Source organism: Acinonyx jubatus, chromosome F2 (assembly GCF_027475565.1).
Source record: "Acinonyx jubatus isolate Ajub_Pintada_27869175 chromosome F2, VMU_Ajub_asm_v1.0, whole genome shotgun sequence".
Taxonomy (NCBI): domain Eukaryota; kingdom Metazoa; phylum Chordata; class Mammalia; order Carnivora; family Felidae; genus Acinonyx; species Acinonyx jubatus.
This window is the reverse complement of record NC_069394.1, coordinates 19,380,312-19,400,410: the sequence shown is the minus strand read 5'-3', so window position 1 is coordinate 19,400,410 and position 20,099 is coordinate 19,380,312. Positions and strand designations below refer to the sequence as shown.

The 20,099-nt window shown below is 39.2% G+C and overlaps 1 protein-coding gene across 5 annotated transcripts in view; it reads left to right on the top strand.

Moving 5' to 3' along the window:
* The window catches only part of COL14A1 (collagen type XIV alpha 1 chain), a 210,291-nt gene that overhangs the window by 110,631 nt on the left and 79,561 nt on the right, over positions 1–20,099 (top strand). For all 5 annotated transcript variants that reach the window (XM_027063985.2, XM_027063987.2, XM_015085660.3 and 2 more), the window contains exons 25-33: positions 2,632–2,688; positions 4,061–4,200; positions 7,798–7,921; positions 8,139–8,282; positions 9,364–9,528; positions 10,113–10,151; positions 10,286–10,424; positions 14,615–14,757; positions 17,989–18,098. In XM_027063985.2, the coding sequence (XP_026919786.2) occupies positions 2,632–2,688; positions 4,061–4,200; positions 7,798–7,921; positions 8,139–8,282; positions 9,364–9,528; positions 10,113–10,151; positions 10,286–10,424; positions 14,615–14,757; positions 17,989–18,098 (1,061 nt within the window). The remainder of the gene's footprint in view (positions 1–2,631; positions 2,689–4,060; positions 4,201–7,797; positions 7,922–8,138; positions 8,283–9,363; positions 9,529–10,112; positions 10,152–10,285; positions 10,425–14,614; positions 14,758–17,988; positions 18,099–20,099) is intronic.

The window sequence follows — 20,099 nt, the reverse complement described above, 5'->3', positions numbered from 1 at the left end:
TTGAGGTTTATTCATGTTGTAGGATGTATCAGTAGTATGTTTCTCTTCATTGCTGATTAGAGTTCTGTTTTTTGGATAGAGAGGATCATATAATTTTAAAGTTATTAGGGTCCTGGTAGTGCACAAGATTTAGAGTCAAACAGGCTTGGTTGGACTCTTTCTCACATCTACAGCCTTGGGCATTTGTACGTCACTGAGCTTCTCTTTGCTCGGCAGTAAAATTTAATACCTACTATCTCATGTCATATGGTGGTGAAGATCCAAGAGAACCTGTTGAGGAAATTTTCTACCTGTATCTTATTGAACAAGTATTTGTTATCACCATGACTTTCTTCTTAGAAGTCACAAACTGATACTCATGGGTTAGATATCACCATCAGATATGTTTTCTCTGAGCCATACTTCCCTGCCCCCCGCCCCCCCCCCCCAAGCTTTAAAGTATTTGTTGAAGGTTCGAAAGATTTGACAACACAGGACAGGCATATATCCTCATGGTGCTAATCTGCTGAGACCAACTGCTGTCTCTTTTTACACAGTAAATGTGCTCCAAGTTTGCCACTCAATATTTAGGCTAGTTCTTTGCTCATATTCATTACTTGCACGACCTCTAAAAATTTTTGAGTTTGCGATCCCTGGTCTATTTCAACTCCCCCTAACCCTAACTCCACAACTGTTAACTACGAACCCAGGGTTAATTTGGATAGCTCTGTGTGATGTCAATGTTTTCCTTATATTGGGGATGTCTATCTTCTTGTAGCTTCTACCCACTGGTTCTAGTTCAACCTTTGGAAGCAATGCAGATCAAGACTGCTCTGTCTTCTATGTGACAACCGCTCACGTATTGAAGTCAAGGGCCATCTGTATGCCACATAGAGAATATAAATATGTGTTAATAGTTCGTTGTGGTTCTTCCCACCCAAAAGATTCTTTGGCCAGATGTTCTGCCCAAACATATTGGTCTGTCTGCCATTGCTTCTCATTGATTTGGTTCTTAGGATTTAGAACTTAGGATATGCCTCAATTTTCCACATTAAAGAAGATGGACAATTATAAAGATGACCCATTACTTCCACAGATTTTAAGATAAATAAATCTGGCTATGGAAGCATTTTATGGTGTTTTCAAGAGAACTTTACAATCCTAGTTTTGGTATTAAGATATCTCAATTTGTATTTTATTTTTGAAATGTTTTAGCTTCAAAAATTGTCTCTAAAAGATAAAAATGATGTGTGTGTATATATATATATACATATATATGTGTGTATATATATGTATATATATATATACATATATACATATATATACACACATATATATACATATATATGTATATATATATCCATAATAATGCAACAAAGGTATAGAGCACTTTGTTGACCTCCCTCTTTCCCCATTCTTTCTTCCCAGCTTGGTTTCCTTCAAGAAATTCTACCTGATAGATTCTATCCAATCTACATCTATATAGACATATATAGATATATTGATATATATCAGATATATATATATCAGATTTTTTTATGTTTCACAAATGGGATCATACCATGGTATTATATGTCTTGCTTCATTTCACATACTAATTAATCTCAGTTTCCATATCAGTAATATACAGTTATCTCATTTTTTAATGTTGATTTTACTTAAATAATTTCATTTGATTGTCTCTTAGAATTGGAAAAGACCTTAAAATTAAAATTCATCTCTTCCAACCTTCCTGCCAGTGAAGGAATTCTGTTTACAACCATCCTGAAAAATAATCAGTCTGCCTGAACTCTTTCCCACTGTTTGGTGCTTACTATCTCCAGAGTGAATGGCTATGCTTAGTTGAGAGGTTTCCCTCAAATTAAACTAAGATAATAAAAAGACATTTCTCAGTTTTCCTTATACTTTTAGTGTCAGATGAGAATAAGAAGAGAATATAGTAACATTTGGGATGTTTACCTAATGATGCCATAATTTTCTTGCCCTTTGCCACATGAACGGCTATGATAGGCACCGCTCTCACTGAACTTTCCTCTGTTCCTTTTGCTAACCACACTTTGCATGTTACATGAACTTCTCATCCCTCCTCATCCAGGTTAAACTGATGTGAACACACGGTAGTCTCCCAATGTCCTGCCATTTGGTCCTCAGAACTGAAAGTTTTCCAGATTCAGTCTGAGCAGAACAGAGAGCAAATTAGATTCCACTGGGGACCATATCTGGGGGATGCAGGGTGAGAAAGGAGAGAGGGCTATTGAGCGAGGATTGATGGTCAGTCCTTAGTTAGGCAGAATGGAAATGACGTTTATTATATGTGTGAAAGCAGCCAGAGACTAATCTGAAATAGGTTGGCAAGATTCTTGCCTTAAATCAGCATTAGAACCACTTTGTAGTTGACAGTTTGATTGCATTGACTCCTGCTGGGTAACCTGAATTGTGGCAAAATGGTATTTCAAGCTTTCAGTCTGAGTTTTAGGGGATGGAGGGAGCCAGTTTTCACAGGCTGAGGCTGATTTATAGTAGTCGCTAAATTCTCCAAGAAGACAATAGTCAAAATCATTGACTTTCCTGAAGAACTATGACTCCATGACCTCCCTCTCTTCGCCACAGATGTGATGGCTAATTGATGTTCTCTTGCCCTCTCCTTTACAGAATCACTTCCTACTCAACCACCTACTTTTCCTCCGACCATTCCACCAGCAAAAGAAGGTAAAAGAATAATATGATAATGCTGTGATTTTAGGTTTAGGGTTTCTGTTGGGTTTGTTTATTAAACAAACATTAAAAAGTAGAAAAGAGTACAAAGAAGAAAATTAAAAACACAATTTCATATCCCAGAGGTAATTCCTTCGTGCATTTTGGTGTATTTGTGCCCTCTGATTAAGTAAAATTTTCATTTTGAGTATATTTTCAAATAGATTTTGCTCTCATTTCAAAGTTGGAATCTAATCTTGATTTAATTTTTCCTTGGAAACAGAGGATGGGGTTTTCTTTAATAAGCTTATAATTAGCATATCTTGTGATCCTTTTTAGCTTTAAATTCAAACCATAAATTTATAAAATTTTATTAATCTCAGAATTTAAGAGAACAACCACACCAGATCCTGGAGTATTACCTCACCTGGAGATGGTTTATTCTATATTATAAATAGCTTTAAGGGAATAAAGTTGCACTTAATAAAATAAAAACCCAGTGTGTTTTTTTTCCCTAAAGAAAGGAGAAAGGCACATTATCTCATAGAATATTTGTGTGCAGCTGGCCTAAGATTAAAAGATTCAGATTATTGAAGATTAAATTGTTTGTTTCATCATAAAACAGAGTTAGCCACAATGATCCATACTAATAAGGGGAAGAGAGGCATAAATAATCTGAAACAACACAGGATACCAACAAAGGACTACTAAAAAATGCTTTCAGTAGAGTAGGTTTTTCTTGGTGTGTTTTTTGCTTGTTATGTTGAAATCGGTAATACCCACTGATAATAGTTTCCCTGGGCTAGCGTTAGGGTACATTTCTTGACATGTACCTATGGGTGGCAAGAAAGTATAGAGAGAATTGTAGAGCAAGGCTGAAATCTTGCTTATGGCCTCAGCCCAAATGCATACCACGTTGTAGATTAATCTTCCATTGTGTCCCACGGTTTTCTTCTGAATTTGAATCTCTCTGAAGTTACTGACTCAATAAGCAGAGGACAGGGTGCTCAGAGTTATAGTTTGGGCTTTCTTTTAATAAGTGAGCACTGGAGAGCATTTGTTGATACTTCTGTCTCTAAATTGCTTTAGCCCCTCATTTTTCTATTCTTTCATTTTCTGTTTTTGGGGACTGAGATTGGTGGATTTTTTTTTTCCTCTTCTGATTCCACCTGTTTGATAAAAGCTTCTCAGTCATGAATAGGAAGTTGACCATAGGAAAGAAATGATTGTCAGGAAGTGTAATGATTAAAAGCTTAGAATATTATTTATACCTTTTCTATGGGAATGGGCTCTAGTTACCAGGAGGAAAAGATCATCTACTTTGTTGATTTGACAACAACTATGTTTTCTCCTTATCTCTGATTCAAAATTCATTCTTGGTCTTTAGTATGTAGAGCTGCCAAGGCAGACCTGGTGTTTATGGTGGATGGATCCTGGAGTATTGGAGATGAAAATTTCAATAAGATCATTAACTTTCTGTATAGCACTGTTGGAGCCCTGAACAAGATCGGTGCAGATGGAACTCAAGTAAGGCTAATAGAACAATCTTTTTTTTTAATAAATTTTTTATTAAGCTTATTTATTTATTTTGAGAGAGAGAGAGAAAGAGCAAGTGAGCATGAGTGGGGGAGGGGCAGAGAGAGAAGGAGAGAGAGAGAATTCCAAGCAGGCTCCGCACTGTCAGTGAAGAGCCCAATGTGGGGCTTGAACTCACAAACTGTGAGATCATGACCTGACCCAAAATCAAGAGCCAGATACTCAACCAACTGAGCCACTGAGGCACCCCCATAGAACAATCTTTAACTCATTCTATGTATTAAAAAAAAAGTATCCCAAGCTATTGTTAGGACTAGTTGATATGGGTAATATAAGGATCGGATTTGACCTTGAATGAGAGAACAGACAAGTCTGAGTTTGGAAGCAGCTTACTGATGCGTGACAGAGCTTGGGAAGATGCAAATCCTTAAAAGCTATTGAATTCAGCAAACTAAGACAAGTTGGAATGGCCACATCAGTAGATGTTTATGTACACAACAAAGTAGCTCCTCTAAGGATATACCCAATATTTTCCCTGCCCTCGAGGACATTAATATCTTGAAAGAGAGGGTTATGGCCACAAATTACTATAGATCAAGTAACACATAAAGCAAATCAAATTTATTCATTTAATCAAATAAATATTTATTGAGGATTTATTCTGGTCAGGTAGAGTATACTGTCACAATGGTCATGACAACGTCCCCAGTTTCAGAGTGCTCATATTCTTAAAGGCAGGAAGAGGATGAGGATGAGAGGCAGATGTAAAACAGGAAACAAATAAATTCATAAAGTAGGGATGCAAGCGGGGTGCCTGGGTGGCTCAGTCAGTTGAGCGTCCGACTTCAGCTCAGGTCATGATCTCACAGTCCGAGAATTCGAGCCCCACGTCGGGCTCTGTGCTGACAGCTCGGAGCCTGGAGCCTGCTTCGGATTCTGTGTCTCCCTCTCTTTCTGCCCCTCCCCCACTCACACTCTGACTCTCCTTCAAAAATAAATAAACATGAAAAAAAATTTAAAAAGTAGGGATGCAAGCTATGAAAACAGTTATATGATTTAAGTTCACTGAAGATTCTCTTAAACTGCGTGGTCAGCAAAGACCTCTTTGAAAGGTGGCCTCCAAACTGAGATGTGGATGATGTGAGGAGGAGCCCGAAAGTAGAATTTCCAGAAAGGGAAGGTAGGAAGTACAAAGGGCCCAAGATGAAAATGAGTTTTGGGGCTTCAGATGCTAAAACTTGTGGCTAGAACATAGTGGGTAGGCATGTAGGGGGTAGGAAACAAGGTGGAAGAAAAAGAGAAAGCCAGATCATCTTAATTCTTGTGAAACATTGAAGGAATTGATGTCATCACAAATGCGGTGGGAAGCCACTGGAAAGCTTTAAGGAGAGATCCGATGTGCTTTTTTTTTTTTTTAAATGTTTATTTACTTTCGAGAGATAGGGAAGAGCACGAGCAGGGGAGGGGCAGAGAGAGAGACACAGAATCCACAGCAGGCTCCAGGCTCTGAGCTGTCAGCACAGGGCCCGACGCAGGGCTCGAACTCACCAACCATGAGATCATTACCTGAGCCAAAGCCAGATGCTCAACTGACTGAGCCACCCAGGTGCCTCCCCCCCCCCCCCCCCCGGTGTGGTTTTTCAAAAAAGGTCATTTTTGGCTTTTGTGGAGGGAATAGTCACATGGGTAAGAGTAAGAGTGGAAGCGGCAAGACCATTTGGGATGCTGCTCTCATGGTCCAGCGCAGAGATGAGGAAGGCCTGGGGGTGGGTGGTAGCAAGGAGATGCATGGATAGGAACAGATTTGGAATAGATTATGAAGGAATGCCTGAGGAACGTGGGATGTAAGGGGAACATAAGAGAGAAATAGATAAAGTGCTGAGGCATTTCGGGGAAGAAGAAACTTGTTGGGAAAAGCAGAGACAGGGCCAGTTCTCTAGAGATGGTGGCCTCCTCGGCTGTGGACCTTGATAAGCTGGTGGCAACTGAAGTCTCACACGATCAAAGAAAGCACTTTGAAGATGCTGTATTTACTCCCTCCATCATCATTCTGAAAAACAAACAAAACCCCAATAAATTAAAAATGGCTCCAGAGTTCCACCGGAATAAAAGCAAACTGTAAGAAATGAAGCCAGGGAGGTTTTACTGCAGTGTTTAAGAACACAGATTTTGAAGTAGGATTTATCTGGCTTTGACTGTGGGTTCTGCCAGTGGCCACTTTTGGGATTTGGGGTAAGGTAAGGGGCTTTGAGTGCCTCCATCTCCTCGTGTGTAAAACAGTTGAAGAGTAGTAATTACTTTACAGGTTTGCTTCATGAGGAAAGCCTTGTAAATAATCCACCTCCAATTATCTGACATTTGTCCAATTACAGGGGTGCTTTTTTTCCATCTGTCAAATGACATAGCAAAAGGCCTACATACTATAGAGAGAGTTTTGTGAGCCCAAGGGAGATTTTAAAAGATTAACTGCTTCCACAGGGCGCCTGGTTGGCTCAGTCAGTTAAGCATCTGACTTTGGCTCAGGTAATGCTCTCACAGCTCTGGAGTTCAAACCCCATGTCAGGATCTGTGCTGACAGCTCAGAGCCTGGAGCCTGCATCAGATTCTGTATCTCCCTCTCTCTCTGCCCCTCCCCTGCTGACAGTCTGTCTCCCTCTGAAAAATAAATAAACATTAAAAAATTTAAAAATAAAATAAAATAAATTGCTTCCATGGAATATTACTCGGTGATCAAAAAAGAATGAAATCTTGCCATTTGCAACAACATGGATGGAACTAGATTAGAGTGTATTATACTAAGTGAAATAAGTCAGTCAGAGAAAGACAAATCTAAGATTTCACGCATGTGTGGAATTTAAGAAACAAAACATATGAACATAGGGGAAGGGAAGGAAAAATAAGATAAAGACAGAGAGGAAACAAACCATAAAAGACTCTTAAATACAGAGAACAAACTGAGGGTTGATGGAGGGGAGGTGGGTGGGGGGATGAGCTAATGGGTGATGGGCATTAAGAAGGGCACTTCTTGGGATGAGCACTGGGTGTTACATGTAAGTGATGAATCACTAAATTCTATTCCTGAAATCATTATTACACTATATGTTAACTAACTTGGATTTAAATTTAAAAAAATAATAATAAAATAAAATAAAACAAAATAGACTGTTTCCTGGGGCGTCTGGGTGGCTCAGTTGTAAAGTGTCTGATTATTGATTTCAGCTCAGGTCATGATCTCACAATTCGTGGGCTTGAACCCTGTGTAGGGCTCAGCGCTGACAGCGTGGAGCCTGCTTGGGATTCTCTCTCTCCTTCTCTATGCCCTTCCCCCACTCTTTCTCTCTTTCTCTCTCTCAAAATAAATAAATAAACTTAAAAAAACTGCTTCTTGAAAAATACTTAGAGAACAAACATGCTCTTTAATGTGTTGTCAGATTTGGTATGTAACCTGTGTAAAATTTTAAGCCAAGGAAATTGTGTTTGGGTTAAAAAGGAAATTAAAATTATAGGTGAATCATGCCATTGTGTGTGCTCTTTGGCCCAGGGAAAGTTCTTTATATATGTGAAAACAAATACATCTTCTCTCTCCAGGTTGCAATCGTTCAGTTCACTGATGACCCCAGAACAGAATTTAAACTAAATGCCTACCAAACCAAAGAGACCCTTCTTGATGCAATTAAACATATTTCATACAAAGGAGGAAATACCAAAACAGGTAAGAACAACAACAACAACAACAACAAAAACTCAGCAAAGACCCAAAGTAATTAATTACTAGTAATTACTGATATGACAATTTTGGAGGCATAGTAATAAAGATTTTTTTGAAAAAGATTTTTCACTCATCTAAGAATTTCCTTCCAACCCTTCCCTCCCCAGTAAAACAAAAGTGGGAAGGAATAAAATTGAACTGTTGTCTTCCTTTGTTTCAGGAAAAGCAATCAAGCATGTCCGAGATAGTCTGTTTACTGCAGAGTCAGGTACCAGGAGAGGCATCCCAAAGGTCATCGTGGTCATAACTGATGGCAGGTCACAAGATGATGTGAACAAAATCTCTGGGGAGATGCAATCAAATGGTAAGTTTTACACAGATAAATAGTAGTGGCCACCAGTCATGTTGGCTACATCGTCATTTATAGGCTACATCGGAATGACTTTAATGTTTCTAAATCTTTCTTAATATTTAATCTAAACCTTTCTTAATGTTAACTGGACAATGTAGTTTTTAAAAACTTTCCAGGTTATAAATCTATTATTTTGCTGTATTTTCACTAATACTTTATTTACATACAGGACACCCTATATAAGAAATTATAGCAATTAAGTGCATTACTGTGAAAAGGCCCATTATAAAGGGCCAGGGAGGGACCCTGATCACAGGAACTCCTCAAGCCTCCTCATCTGTAAAATGGAAATTCTCCTTGGATTATCATGAAGATTACATTATTTTTTTAAATTTCTTTTTTAATATTTATTTTTGAGAGAGAGAGAAAGAGAGACAGAGACAGAGCATGAGCCGGGGAGGGGCAGAGAGAGAGGGAGACACAGAACCCAAAGCAGGCTCCAGGCTCTGAGCTGTCAGCACAGAGCCCAATGTGGGGCTCAAACTAACAAACCATGAGATCATGACTTGAGCTGAAGTAGGACGCTTAACCGACTGAGCCACCCAGGCGCCCTGAAGATTACATTATTTAAGACATGCCTGGCAAATAGTAGGTTAATATTTATTTGCATTGAAGCATGACCCATTTCAGGCTGCTAAACCTACTAATATCTGGGCTTTTACATGGAAAAAAGAAAACTAAGATAAAGTTTCTCTGTTTCAACTCCATTTCATCCCATAAATCTTAAAATAATTATTATATATATGTAGAATAAAGATGTTCCTCCAATGGCAACGATATCGTCTCAAGCACTAATTGGGGCATTGACCACCCTGGGTTTCTTTAAAATGGAAAACTGCCTCAGGGATGATGGAGTCATTATCATATAGTGAAATATGTGCATGCAGAATTCTGGTGGACTGTGGAAAATGACTTTTCCACCCCCCACCCGGCCTCCTTCATAAACACATTTTAAATATTGGAACGTGTCTTGTATTGCATTATTTGTATCTTGTACAGTTTGAAGTAATCGAAATCCCTTCCCCTTCCCCAGGCTACAGCATCTTTGCTGTTGGTGTGGCCGATGCGGATTACTCAGAGCTGGTTAGCATTGGCAGCAAGCCCAGCTCACGGCATGTCTTCTTCGTGGATGACTTTGACGCCTTTAAGAAAATTGAAGATGAGTTGATTACTTTTGTCTGTGAAACCGCATCAGCAAGTTAGTTCTTTGGAATTTGTACTTCACTCATGTTGCTTAATGGTTGAAATATTTAATACCGGTTAAATCATGAGTCCTGTCTTGATCCAAGGAAAGGGTATTGACTCGCAAGCTGTTTATTATGCGGACATGAAGTTTTGTGGTTTTGAGCATTGGGAAGTAAACCTCCCCTCTCCCTGTTTTCGGGTTTTAGGTAAAGACTTTTCCTAATGAGGGGAGAGTCTGTGCCTAAAAACAGCCCTGCTTAAAAGCTGCAGCAAATGGTTTCAAATGTATTAAGACTGCTCATCAGGGTAGCACATTAGAAGTGAGACTTCTCTCAACACGTGCTCTCAAGAGACCACCATAGATTTTAATAGACGCGTGAGAGGAGAAGGAAGCCTTGTCCTTTTGGTTGTAATGGGCCAAGCGAGAGCATTTCAGTCTTTAGGAATCCACAGAAAACCATAGCCACATCTGGTTTGGATTCCCTTCACAGTTGACTTCCGCAAAGATTATGTTAGCTTCCTGTTCTCAGGATGGGGAAAGAATATGTTTGGAAAATATCTAAATTAGTGTTTTATATTGTTTGTTTCGTTTCCTAGCCTGCCCACTGGTGTTCAAGGATGGCATTGATCTTGCAGGTATGCATTATCACAGTTTTTCCAAAAGCAAATACATTAGCTCTCATTCGGGGTCCAGAATTTTTTCATAGACTAATTTTGAAATTTAAAATCCTTAAATGCCTGTGTTTTTCTTTCTTTCTCTCTCTTTTTAGGATTTAAGATGATGGAAATGTTTGGTTTGGTTGAAAAGGATTTTTCATCTGTGGAAGGGGTTTCTATGGAGCCTGGTACCTTCAATGTGTATCCCTGTTACCGAATTCATAAAGATGCCTTGGTTTCCCAGCCAACCAAGTACGTTTCCATTGCAAGATGTTAAAGCCAATCATTTGTTACTATAGCTCAATGTGAAAATTGTGTCAACTTGAAATACGCTATAATAGTTCCCAGTAGGATTTTCCATGATGATAAAAACAGGTGATGTTCAGATTGCTTTGTTTAGAAACCTCAGACTCATGCATAATGCTGGTTGAATTTTAATATCTGTTAGTCTGAGGAAATGTATATAGATAGTTTACACTTACCTAGTGCTGCTGTATACCAGGCATCGTTCTAAGTGATTATGTATATTAACTCACTCAAAGCTCCAAACATTTCTATGGATTAGATTCAGTTATTGTCTCAATTCTGCAAATAATAAAACTGAAGCACAACGAAGCTAAAAGACTTGAATGAGATCACATGGTTTGTTTACTGAAAATACTGGGATTTGCACTTGGCGATTAATCAGGCCCCAGGGCCCACACCCTGAACCATTTCATGCCAGTGCCGTGAATTCAGCTGATTTTTAATCTTTGAGAGATCACAACAGCAACTCCATATAGTTGAAAAGTAGTGTCGGGATTATGTAAAAATCACATCATCTACTTGCTTTACAGTTTGTGATGCACCTATGGATTCTTGCCCATTTATAGCAATTCTGCAAACTCTGGGGGTACTTGAGATTGCAGGTTGGGAATTCCTGGTTCAAGGAATCATCTCTCAAGATGTTGGATATTTTACATTCCAAATCAACATTTGTTTTTGTCTCCAAATGCCTTCGGTATTGTAATGTGAAACATTTTCAAAGTCCAGATTTTGATGTAGTGCACGCGTGTGCATGAAAAAATGGGAGAGAACGTATTAGAGTATTAAACTCATCTATCCAATTTATCCACAAGTTGCTTTTCCATCTTCTTCAAAATATTATTTATTAAATTCTAGCCTATTACAGTAGTATCCAAATTATTGTGTTGTGTTTCATTTGGGGGAATAATATTTGAAATGAGATCTCTATTAGTAATTTAAACTATTTACTGTTAAAAGTATAGCTTCATTTTCTAGAAAATTGTTATAAATGCCTTTGACCTATAGAATATATGTGGTTTTCGTTTTTTGTTTTCTTTTTTTAAGTAGTCTAGGAATGAATATTAAATTTGTTTTTACATTTATTTATTTTTGAGAGACAGAGAGAAACAGAGCACAAGTGGGGAAGGGGCAGAGAGAGAGAGAGGGAGACCCAGAATCTGAAGCAGGCTCCAGGCTCTGAGCTGTCAGCCCAGGGCCCGATGAGGGGCTTGAACTCACGAACCGTGAGGTCATGACCTGAGCCGAAGTCGGATGCTCAACCGACTGAGCCACCCAGGAGCCCCTAGGAATGAATATTAAAATGGATATTTGAAAAGTTCTTCCTGGAAGCCTAGCCAAAAATGAGAATTGTCAAAGGGAAGATCCTCTGCCCCACTGAAATGGCTCATCCAGTGGGCAATGCTGTCCAGTTGCTAAATCCATTCAATGGCTCCCAGCCCTCATCTCACTCCACCTGTCACCAGCATTTGACAATTTCTCACTTCCTCCTCCAGGTTTCACTCTCCCCATTGGACTTCTGGGACACACCCTCTTGAGCTTCTGTCTACATTACTGGCTGTTCCATTTCAGTGCTGCCTCTTCTTGCCTCCACTTCTTCGTGTTGGAGGGATTAGGCCTGGACCCTTGTTTTCCCTGTCTATACCCTGATGATCTTTTGAATAGTATTCAGCATTGTTTATATGCCAATGACTCCTAAGTTTGTATTTCCAGTCTAGACCTATTTCCCTAATTTAGACCTGTGTGTGTAATGGTGTACTAGACATCTTGCTTGGATATCTAAATGGGCATTTCAAACTTTGCATGTTCAAGACCACATCCCTGACCCTCACTCCAGAACCAGCTTCACTTATTACCTTTTTCATCTTAATGACAACTACATCTAATTAGTTTCTCATGCAAAATATTTGACACTTGCTCTCATGCTCTATATCCATTCTACCGAGGAATCCTATTGTCTGTGCCTTCTTATCACCTCCATTGCCTTCACCCCATATGAGGTACTGTCATCTCTTCCCTAGATCACTGAAGCAGGCTTTTAATGCTTCCTGCTTCTACCTTTGCTTTCCCAGAGTCTATTCCCCAAGAAGCAGTCAGAGTGATTCTTTTAAAATGTAAATCATGCCATTCCAAAATCTGAAATTGATTCTCCATTCCCCTTGAATTAAAAGTCAAAGCTCTTGGGGCGCCTGGGTGGCTCAGTCGGTTAAGCGTCCGACTTCAGCTCAGGTCACGATCTCATGGTCCGTGGGTTCGAGCCCCGCGTCGGGCTCTGGGCTGATGGCTCAGAGCCTGGAGCCTGCTTCCCATTTTGTGTCTCCCTCTCTCTCTGTCCCTCCCCCATTCATGCTCTGTCTCTCTCTGTCTCAAAAATAAATAAACGTTAAAAAAAAAAATTTAAAAAAAAAAGTCAAAGCTCTTGAATGGCCCATCTGGCTCAACCTTATTTGGGTACCTATCACCTCTTTGACTTTACTTCCTTCTACCTGTCTCCTTCAGTCCATTCTCCAGACACATAAGGCACACTCCATTTTGGTGTCTTTGTACTAGGTGGATGCCTTTGTCTTTGAGTTTTTCTTCAGATATAACCTTTTCAATGAACCTTTGCTCAAATGTAACCTTCTCATTGAGGCTTTGAAGTGAAACCGGCAGTGAGGACTTCAATTAACATTGCAAAATAGTACATTCCAGCATTCTCAATCCCTATTAAACGGCTCTATTGTTCTTGTTTTGTTTTTTGTATGACATGTTTGCCTTCTAATACACTGTTTAATCCATGCTGCTGGAATTTAATGTTTCTACAAAGAGAGGAATATTGTTGGTTTTATTCATTGACATAGCTTAAGTGCCTATTACAATGTCTGGCACATAGTAGGCACACAATAAATGTTAGATGAATGAATGAACTAATATATAAACAAAATGAATGAAATGAAACATTTTTATTTATTCAGATCAAACTTTCATTTTCAAATTCATGCTAAATTCCCATATTCTCAAATTTATCCACCGTTATGGGGCTCCTACATGTGGAAAGGGCTATATTTGTTGCTTCAAGGAAAAAGTTTAAAATATATAAGAGATCCACTTAATTGTTAGAGAGAGATAAGCTGGTGTTGCAGGTGTGGTTTCCTGGAGGCAGATCCAGAGGTGGAGACAAGTATGCAAGGAAGTTGACGTGGGTATACTCTCCTGCAAGGGAACAGAAAGAGGTGAGATGAGACAAAAGAGGGAAATGAAGCTATGAAGCAATATCAGTGAGACTCTAAGTTGCTCCACATACAGGAGTTCTGAAAATGGAGCTACCTCGATTGGAATGAGAGGCTCTGGTCTTCATATGCCCTCAAACACCAGCTATTGAAACAGCTGCCAAAAAAAATTGGCATGACTTTGGGGGAGGCTTTTCTTCTGCTGAGGCAATTTTAGAAGCAAGTTGGTATTTGAGAGTTGTCTACACACATCACTCCCAGAAGCAGGAGTTACATATTCTCAATTCTTGAAGGTAGATCTGGAATGGTACATCCCAGCACGAAGCATGCACAAGAATGCAACTAACTACAACTTACAGTAGAAAGTGCAAATGTCTTTATAAAACGACTGTAGTTGAGATGAGCACTAGGTGTTATATGTAAGTGATGAATCACCGAATTCTACTCCTGAAACCATTATTACATGATATGATAACTAACTTGGACTTAAATAAAATGAAAAATAAATAAATAAAAAGTCTGTACATAAACATTATTTACAATACCAAAACTTTTGAAATGACTTAAATGTTTGATAAGAAGTGACCAGTTAGATAAATTACAGAACAGCCAGACAAGAAAAGATTGTACAGACGTTAAACATCATACTTTAAAAAAAAAAAAATTGAAGGAAATACGAACGGTGTAGTAATTGCTGCTAAGAAGAAAGAAGGGGTAGCATTATATAGATTGGAGAAATACTTACAGACATTCTTTAAAAACTGGAGGGAAATGTACCGCATCAAAACAGTGGTCACCTCCATGGGATTAATGGTGATCTGGTTTTTTTTTTTTCTGTTTTTCCTACATGTTTTAAGTGTATTTGCTTTTATAATCAGATACATAACTTTTTTTAAAGGAATGCAATAAATGTTTTTTTCCCATTTTCAGGTATTTGCATCCAGAAGGATTGCCCTCTGACTACACAATGAGTTTTCTATTCCGGATTCTTCCTGACACTCCAGAAGAGCCATTTGCTCTTTGGGAGATTTTAAATAAAAATTCTGACCCATTGGTTGGAGTCATTTTGGATAGTAAGTGTATCTATTTACATATTTGCACCCACATGTGTGAGTACTGTGTATAACATACCATGCTGTCTTGCCTGTTTTGTGTACGATTGGCCTTGAAGAGCATGGGTTTGAACTGCCTGAGTCCACTTCCACAAGGATATTTTTTGGTAAATGTAGCGCAATATTGTAAGTACATTTTCTCTTCCTTATAATTTTCTTCATAACATTTTATTTTCTCTAGCTTCCTTTATTGTAGGAATACAATATATAATACCTAGAACATACAGAATATGTGTTGATGGACTGTTTGTGTTAGAAGTAAGGCTTCTGGCCAACAGTAGGCCATGTGTAGTGAAGTTCGGGGGAGTCAAAAGTTACATGTAGATTTTCTGCTACTTGGGGTGTTGGTGGCCCTAACCCTCACATTATTCAAGGGTCAATTATATATTGTAGAGTAACTCATTTATCTTAAACCCTGAGTAAATACTGACAACAAATTATGTGCCAGTTGATTCATTCACTGATCCACTCATTCTTTCAACAAACATTCATTGAATTTCTACTATGTGCCAGTGCTAGGCTCTGGGATTCGGTAGTGGGCAAGGTAGAGAGAGAGAGACAATTACTGAGATAGTAAAGATTTTAGGAAGAGCAAAGTTGATGGTGGGGGAATGGGGAAGGCCAGTGGGAGGGGAGAAACCAGAATCATTTTTTGTACATGGATATGATAAGTGGAAGATTCTTTTGGGGTTTCTTGACCCATTTCCAGTGTGTGTGTGGGAGGGGTGTCGGGAGGGTGGAGAGTTTTGCACACAACATCAAACAGTTCTCAGATACCAGCAGGATGTCTGAGAATTCAGCTCAATTCTAATACTGTCAACCCAGACATAGCATCAGATTCCGTAGGTTAACGGTTCAGTCCCATAAGACTGTATCCTGCCACCCCTCTTTCAGACTCCAGTTGCAAGCCAGGCTGTTACCTGTGTTTCTGGTTGGCTACAAATCAGAAGTTTTCCCACAACATGCCCCCCGCCCCCTGCCCAAAGAAAATCAATCAATCCCACGAGCTTGTCCTTGGATTTGATTAATTTGCTAGAGTGGCTCATGGAACTCAGAGAAACATTTTGCCTGCTAGATTACTGCTTTATTATGAAACGATATAGCTCAGAGACAGCCAGGTGAAACAGATGCATACGGCCAGGTATGTGGGAAAAGGCACAGAGGGTCTCTGCCCTCTCCAGGCATGCCACTTTCCCTGGTCTCCATGTAGTCAGCAACCTAAAAGCTCTCTGAACCCTGTTGTTTGGGTTTTTATGAGGTTTCATTAAACAGGCGTGATTTATTAAATCATTGGCCATTGGCAATTGAACTCAATTTCTAGCAACTCTCCACTCCCAAGAGGTGGGAGAAGAAGTGGGATTGAAGGTTCCAACTGTAATCACAGGATTGGTTCTCTTGGCAATCAGCCCTCCATCCTTAGGTTGCCTAAGGGCTTTCCAAAAGTTACCTCATTAATGTAACAAAAGACATCTTTGTAGCTCTTATCACAGAAAATTCCAAGTGCTTTAGGAGCTGTGAGCCAGGCACCATGGACCAAGACCAAATACATATGAGAAATACTTATTTGTTCATCTGAATGACCAAATATATATCACAGTGCCTATTTCATATCCCAGAAAAAATGCCAGATTTGCAGCAACATATTTGGGGAAGAATTCTGGGATGGGGATATAAATTTGCAAGTTGTATATGTGTGGCATATAAGCCATGATACTGTGTGAGATCATCTAGAGAGTGAGTGGGAAGAGAAGAGGTCTGAAGACAGGGGCATCCCATTGTTTGGAGGTTAGAAAGTTGAGGGGAGCCAGTGAAAGAAGCTTCTCAATCACATGCTCTTGGATGTCACCCATGATGATCATTTAAGAGGATCATCAGGTTTTCGGTTAATGTCACTAAGTTTTCTAAAGACGTTTGTAGTTTAGGATTCCAATCAAGCTAGGAACCAAAATTTGGTGGCTATTGTTAGGTGCTAACTCACAGCCAAATAGGATATTGTGAAAGCATTTTGCATGCATACTGAAACTAAGGGAAAGCCGTAGATTAAAGGGGTATAAATAATTAGCTCCCTATGCACATGAAACTTAAAAATCAAGAAATCTCTCAAAATGATTAAGACTAGCTCATTCCCTTTGATATCACAATGAATAATTACCGTGTAACCTAGGAATTAATTAGTGAAAAAAAATGCCTTTTTAAATTTTTTGTAATATAGTATTCCTTGTAACATGAAATCCTGAAGATTAGGAAGATTTCATTTGTTTGTGGATTTAGTTTGTTCATAATAAAAGGCATACTGGAATATCACTCTTCTGGAACAGTATAAATTGCATGTCCTAGAAAAGCTGGTTGCTCCAGTGGGTCAATACAGCAAAGGGTCTGGTTTCTAGGTCTTAAGATATGATTAGCTTTATTCTCCCTTTTTGTCCGCCTCTAGTCCCAGCTTCAGACAACCGTCTCTGAGCAAGGTGTTGGGGATGAAAGTACAGGGAAGAAAGTACAGAGGAAGAGTATATGTAGGGGCCCAGCCTCACCATCATCACCACATGGTTAACTGGCCAGCTGAAAGCCTGGGGCAACCCAAGGACTATAGATCATTTCCGTACTTACTCATCACTCTGTTCTAAACACAGCCTTAAGGGACGCCTGGGTGCCTCCGTTTGGGCTCAGGTTGTGATCTCACAGTTTATGTGTTCAAGTCCTGCGTCGGGCTCTGTGCTGACAGCTCAGAGCCTGGAGCCTGCTTCAGATTCTGTATCTCCCTCTCTCTCTCCTCCTTCTCCACTCCTGCTCATGCTCTGTTTGTCTGTCTGTCTCTCTCTCAAAAATAAATAAGCATTAAAAAATTTTTTTTAAATATAGCCTCAAAACAAAGGATGCATTATTTTCAGTCTTGAATTTTTTGTAAAAAGTTTTAAAAAAATTTTTTATGTGTTTATTTCATTACTTATTTTTGAGAGAGAGACAGAGTGTGAGTGGGGGAGTAGCAGAGAGGGAGACACAGAATCTGAGGCAGGCTCCAGGCTCTGAGCTGTTAGCACAGAGCCCGACGTGGGGCTTGAACCCACCAACCACAAGATCATGACCTGAGCCAAAGTAGGATGCTTAACTGACTGAGCCACCCAGGCAACTTGAATTTTAGAAAAATTATTTACCCATTATAATACATTCTAAACTTTATTTTTCTTTCATTAGATGGTGGTAAAACCTTAACATATTTCAACTATGACTACAGTGGGGATTTTCAAACAGTTACTTTTGAAGGACCTGAAATTAGGAAAATTTTCCATGGCAGCTTTCACAAGGTGAGTAATGCTTTGTACACATATTTTCTTTGTTTGCTGTGTGCAAAGCAACAGAGACATATATTCTTTATTCTATTTGTTGTGGACCAAGCAGCAGAGAAGTGTAAAAAAAAAAAAAAATCCCACGGAGCTTTAGATCTCATATTTTCATTGGAGTAAGAATTATCTGTGGGCTTATTCTGGTTTGGTAGTTCTAAGATGCGACCCCAAGCTGTGCATTTTTATCAGGTACCCAAAAAGTGGTCCAGGCTCACACTTAGAGGAACAATTACAGGGTACTATATTACTAGGAGGACAGTTGTTAATTTGCTACATGATGTGTGATGTGGAGAGGATTGCTGGTCTACCCAGCCACCAGTGTAGATGAAAACCCAGTCAGCTAAATCTTGTTAAAACGTGAAGATAGTTTGTACTGATATTTTTACACATACACAGATAACCCCTCACTACCATTATAAAAGTTATTGTGAGGAAGAATTTTGTAAAACCTGACTGACTGTAGTTCTCATTTCTACCTGGTATTTGTGATAGAACTCTGCCCCTTACCACTTCGTATCTCTGAAACACTTACTTTTGGGGTTGCAAGAGTACATCCCACATTTACTGTTTCCTTTGTGCTTAGCAAATGACCCCACTGATCTCTGGGCTGTGAAGGAATGCAGTCTGCCAAGACCACAGGGAGAGCAGCATTTAGAGGTGGTGCTGCAAAAAGCCTTGCCTCTTGACCCTCCTTCTTGTGTGTTCAGTGAAGGAAGGGATGTTGCAAGCAGTCTTCCTCTTGGCTTCTGTCTCCTGACCTAGATCATGGTCAAGTCCTAACTGACACAACTTTGCTACTTTTTGGAGTTTCAACTACCATAGCTGCATAAGAACAACTGCATACCAACGTTCTTAATCGTCTTTGCACAAAAACAGTTGCATACAAAAAACTTTATGTTTAAAAGAACTGTACAACCAGAAGTAAAGTATCTTAAAAACATGAGATACAGGTAGAGATTTATTAGTTCATGATTCAAAATAGTTCCATTAGCATCTCTTTGGATTTATTGTCATTTACTCACCACATTCCTCTGGGTATGATTCGTTCTTGGTTAAGCAGAGTCCATTGCAAAGCGGTCAAGAAAAATTATACGGGAGATGAAAGCATGTGAGATCCGTGAGTATTAAAAACCACATGGCCGGGGGTTCCTGAGACTGCTGCTTTGGATTCTGTGTCTCCCCCTCTCTCTGTTCCTCCCCTGCTTGCTCTCTCTCTCTCTCTCTCTCTCTCTCTCTCTCTCAAAAATTAAAAAGATAACACACATTTTTACAAATCCTCACAAAGAATGTATACACTCCTGAATATATTGCTATAGACCTGAAAATTCTAGAAATTTCACTTTGAGAAAATTGAGCCACACATTAAGCCAAAAGGCTTTATTTCTTTTGGTCCTGGAGTCACCAGAAAGAATTCCTCCTTCCTCTTTAGATTCTAGATCTCCTCCTCTCTTCATCTTAAATTAAATAAGTATTATGAAAATGAGGTTTGTGAACAACTGGAAGGTACCATAGATAACTTTTGCTGGTAAATCAGTTAGCATTTTTTATTTTAATATTTTCATGGTCATTTCCACGTGCATTCAGAAAAGGTATAACTAGTGCACCCATCCTGTCATTTCAGGATATTGCTGCTTTAAACATGTTTTTAAAATTTTTTAATGTTTATTTTATTTCTGAGGGAGAGAGAGAGAGAGAGAGAGAGGGAGAGAGAGAAACAGAGCATGAGTGGGGAAAGGCAGAGAGAGAGGGAGGCACAGAATCTGAAGCAGGTTCCCAGGCACCCCAGGATATTGCTGCTTTAAAGAAACACTAGATTGGGAACGCTTTTGAAGTCATTTTGAAAGAAAATGTTAATTAAATAAAGATAGAAGTGCTACCTGAATGTGGGACAGTCATGGTGGTAGTAAAAGTAGAACCTTTCTCTTGTAGCAAAATGCATAGTGCCAGAATTCCTTCCCTTCC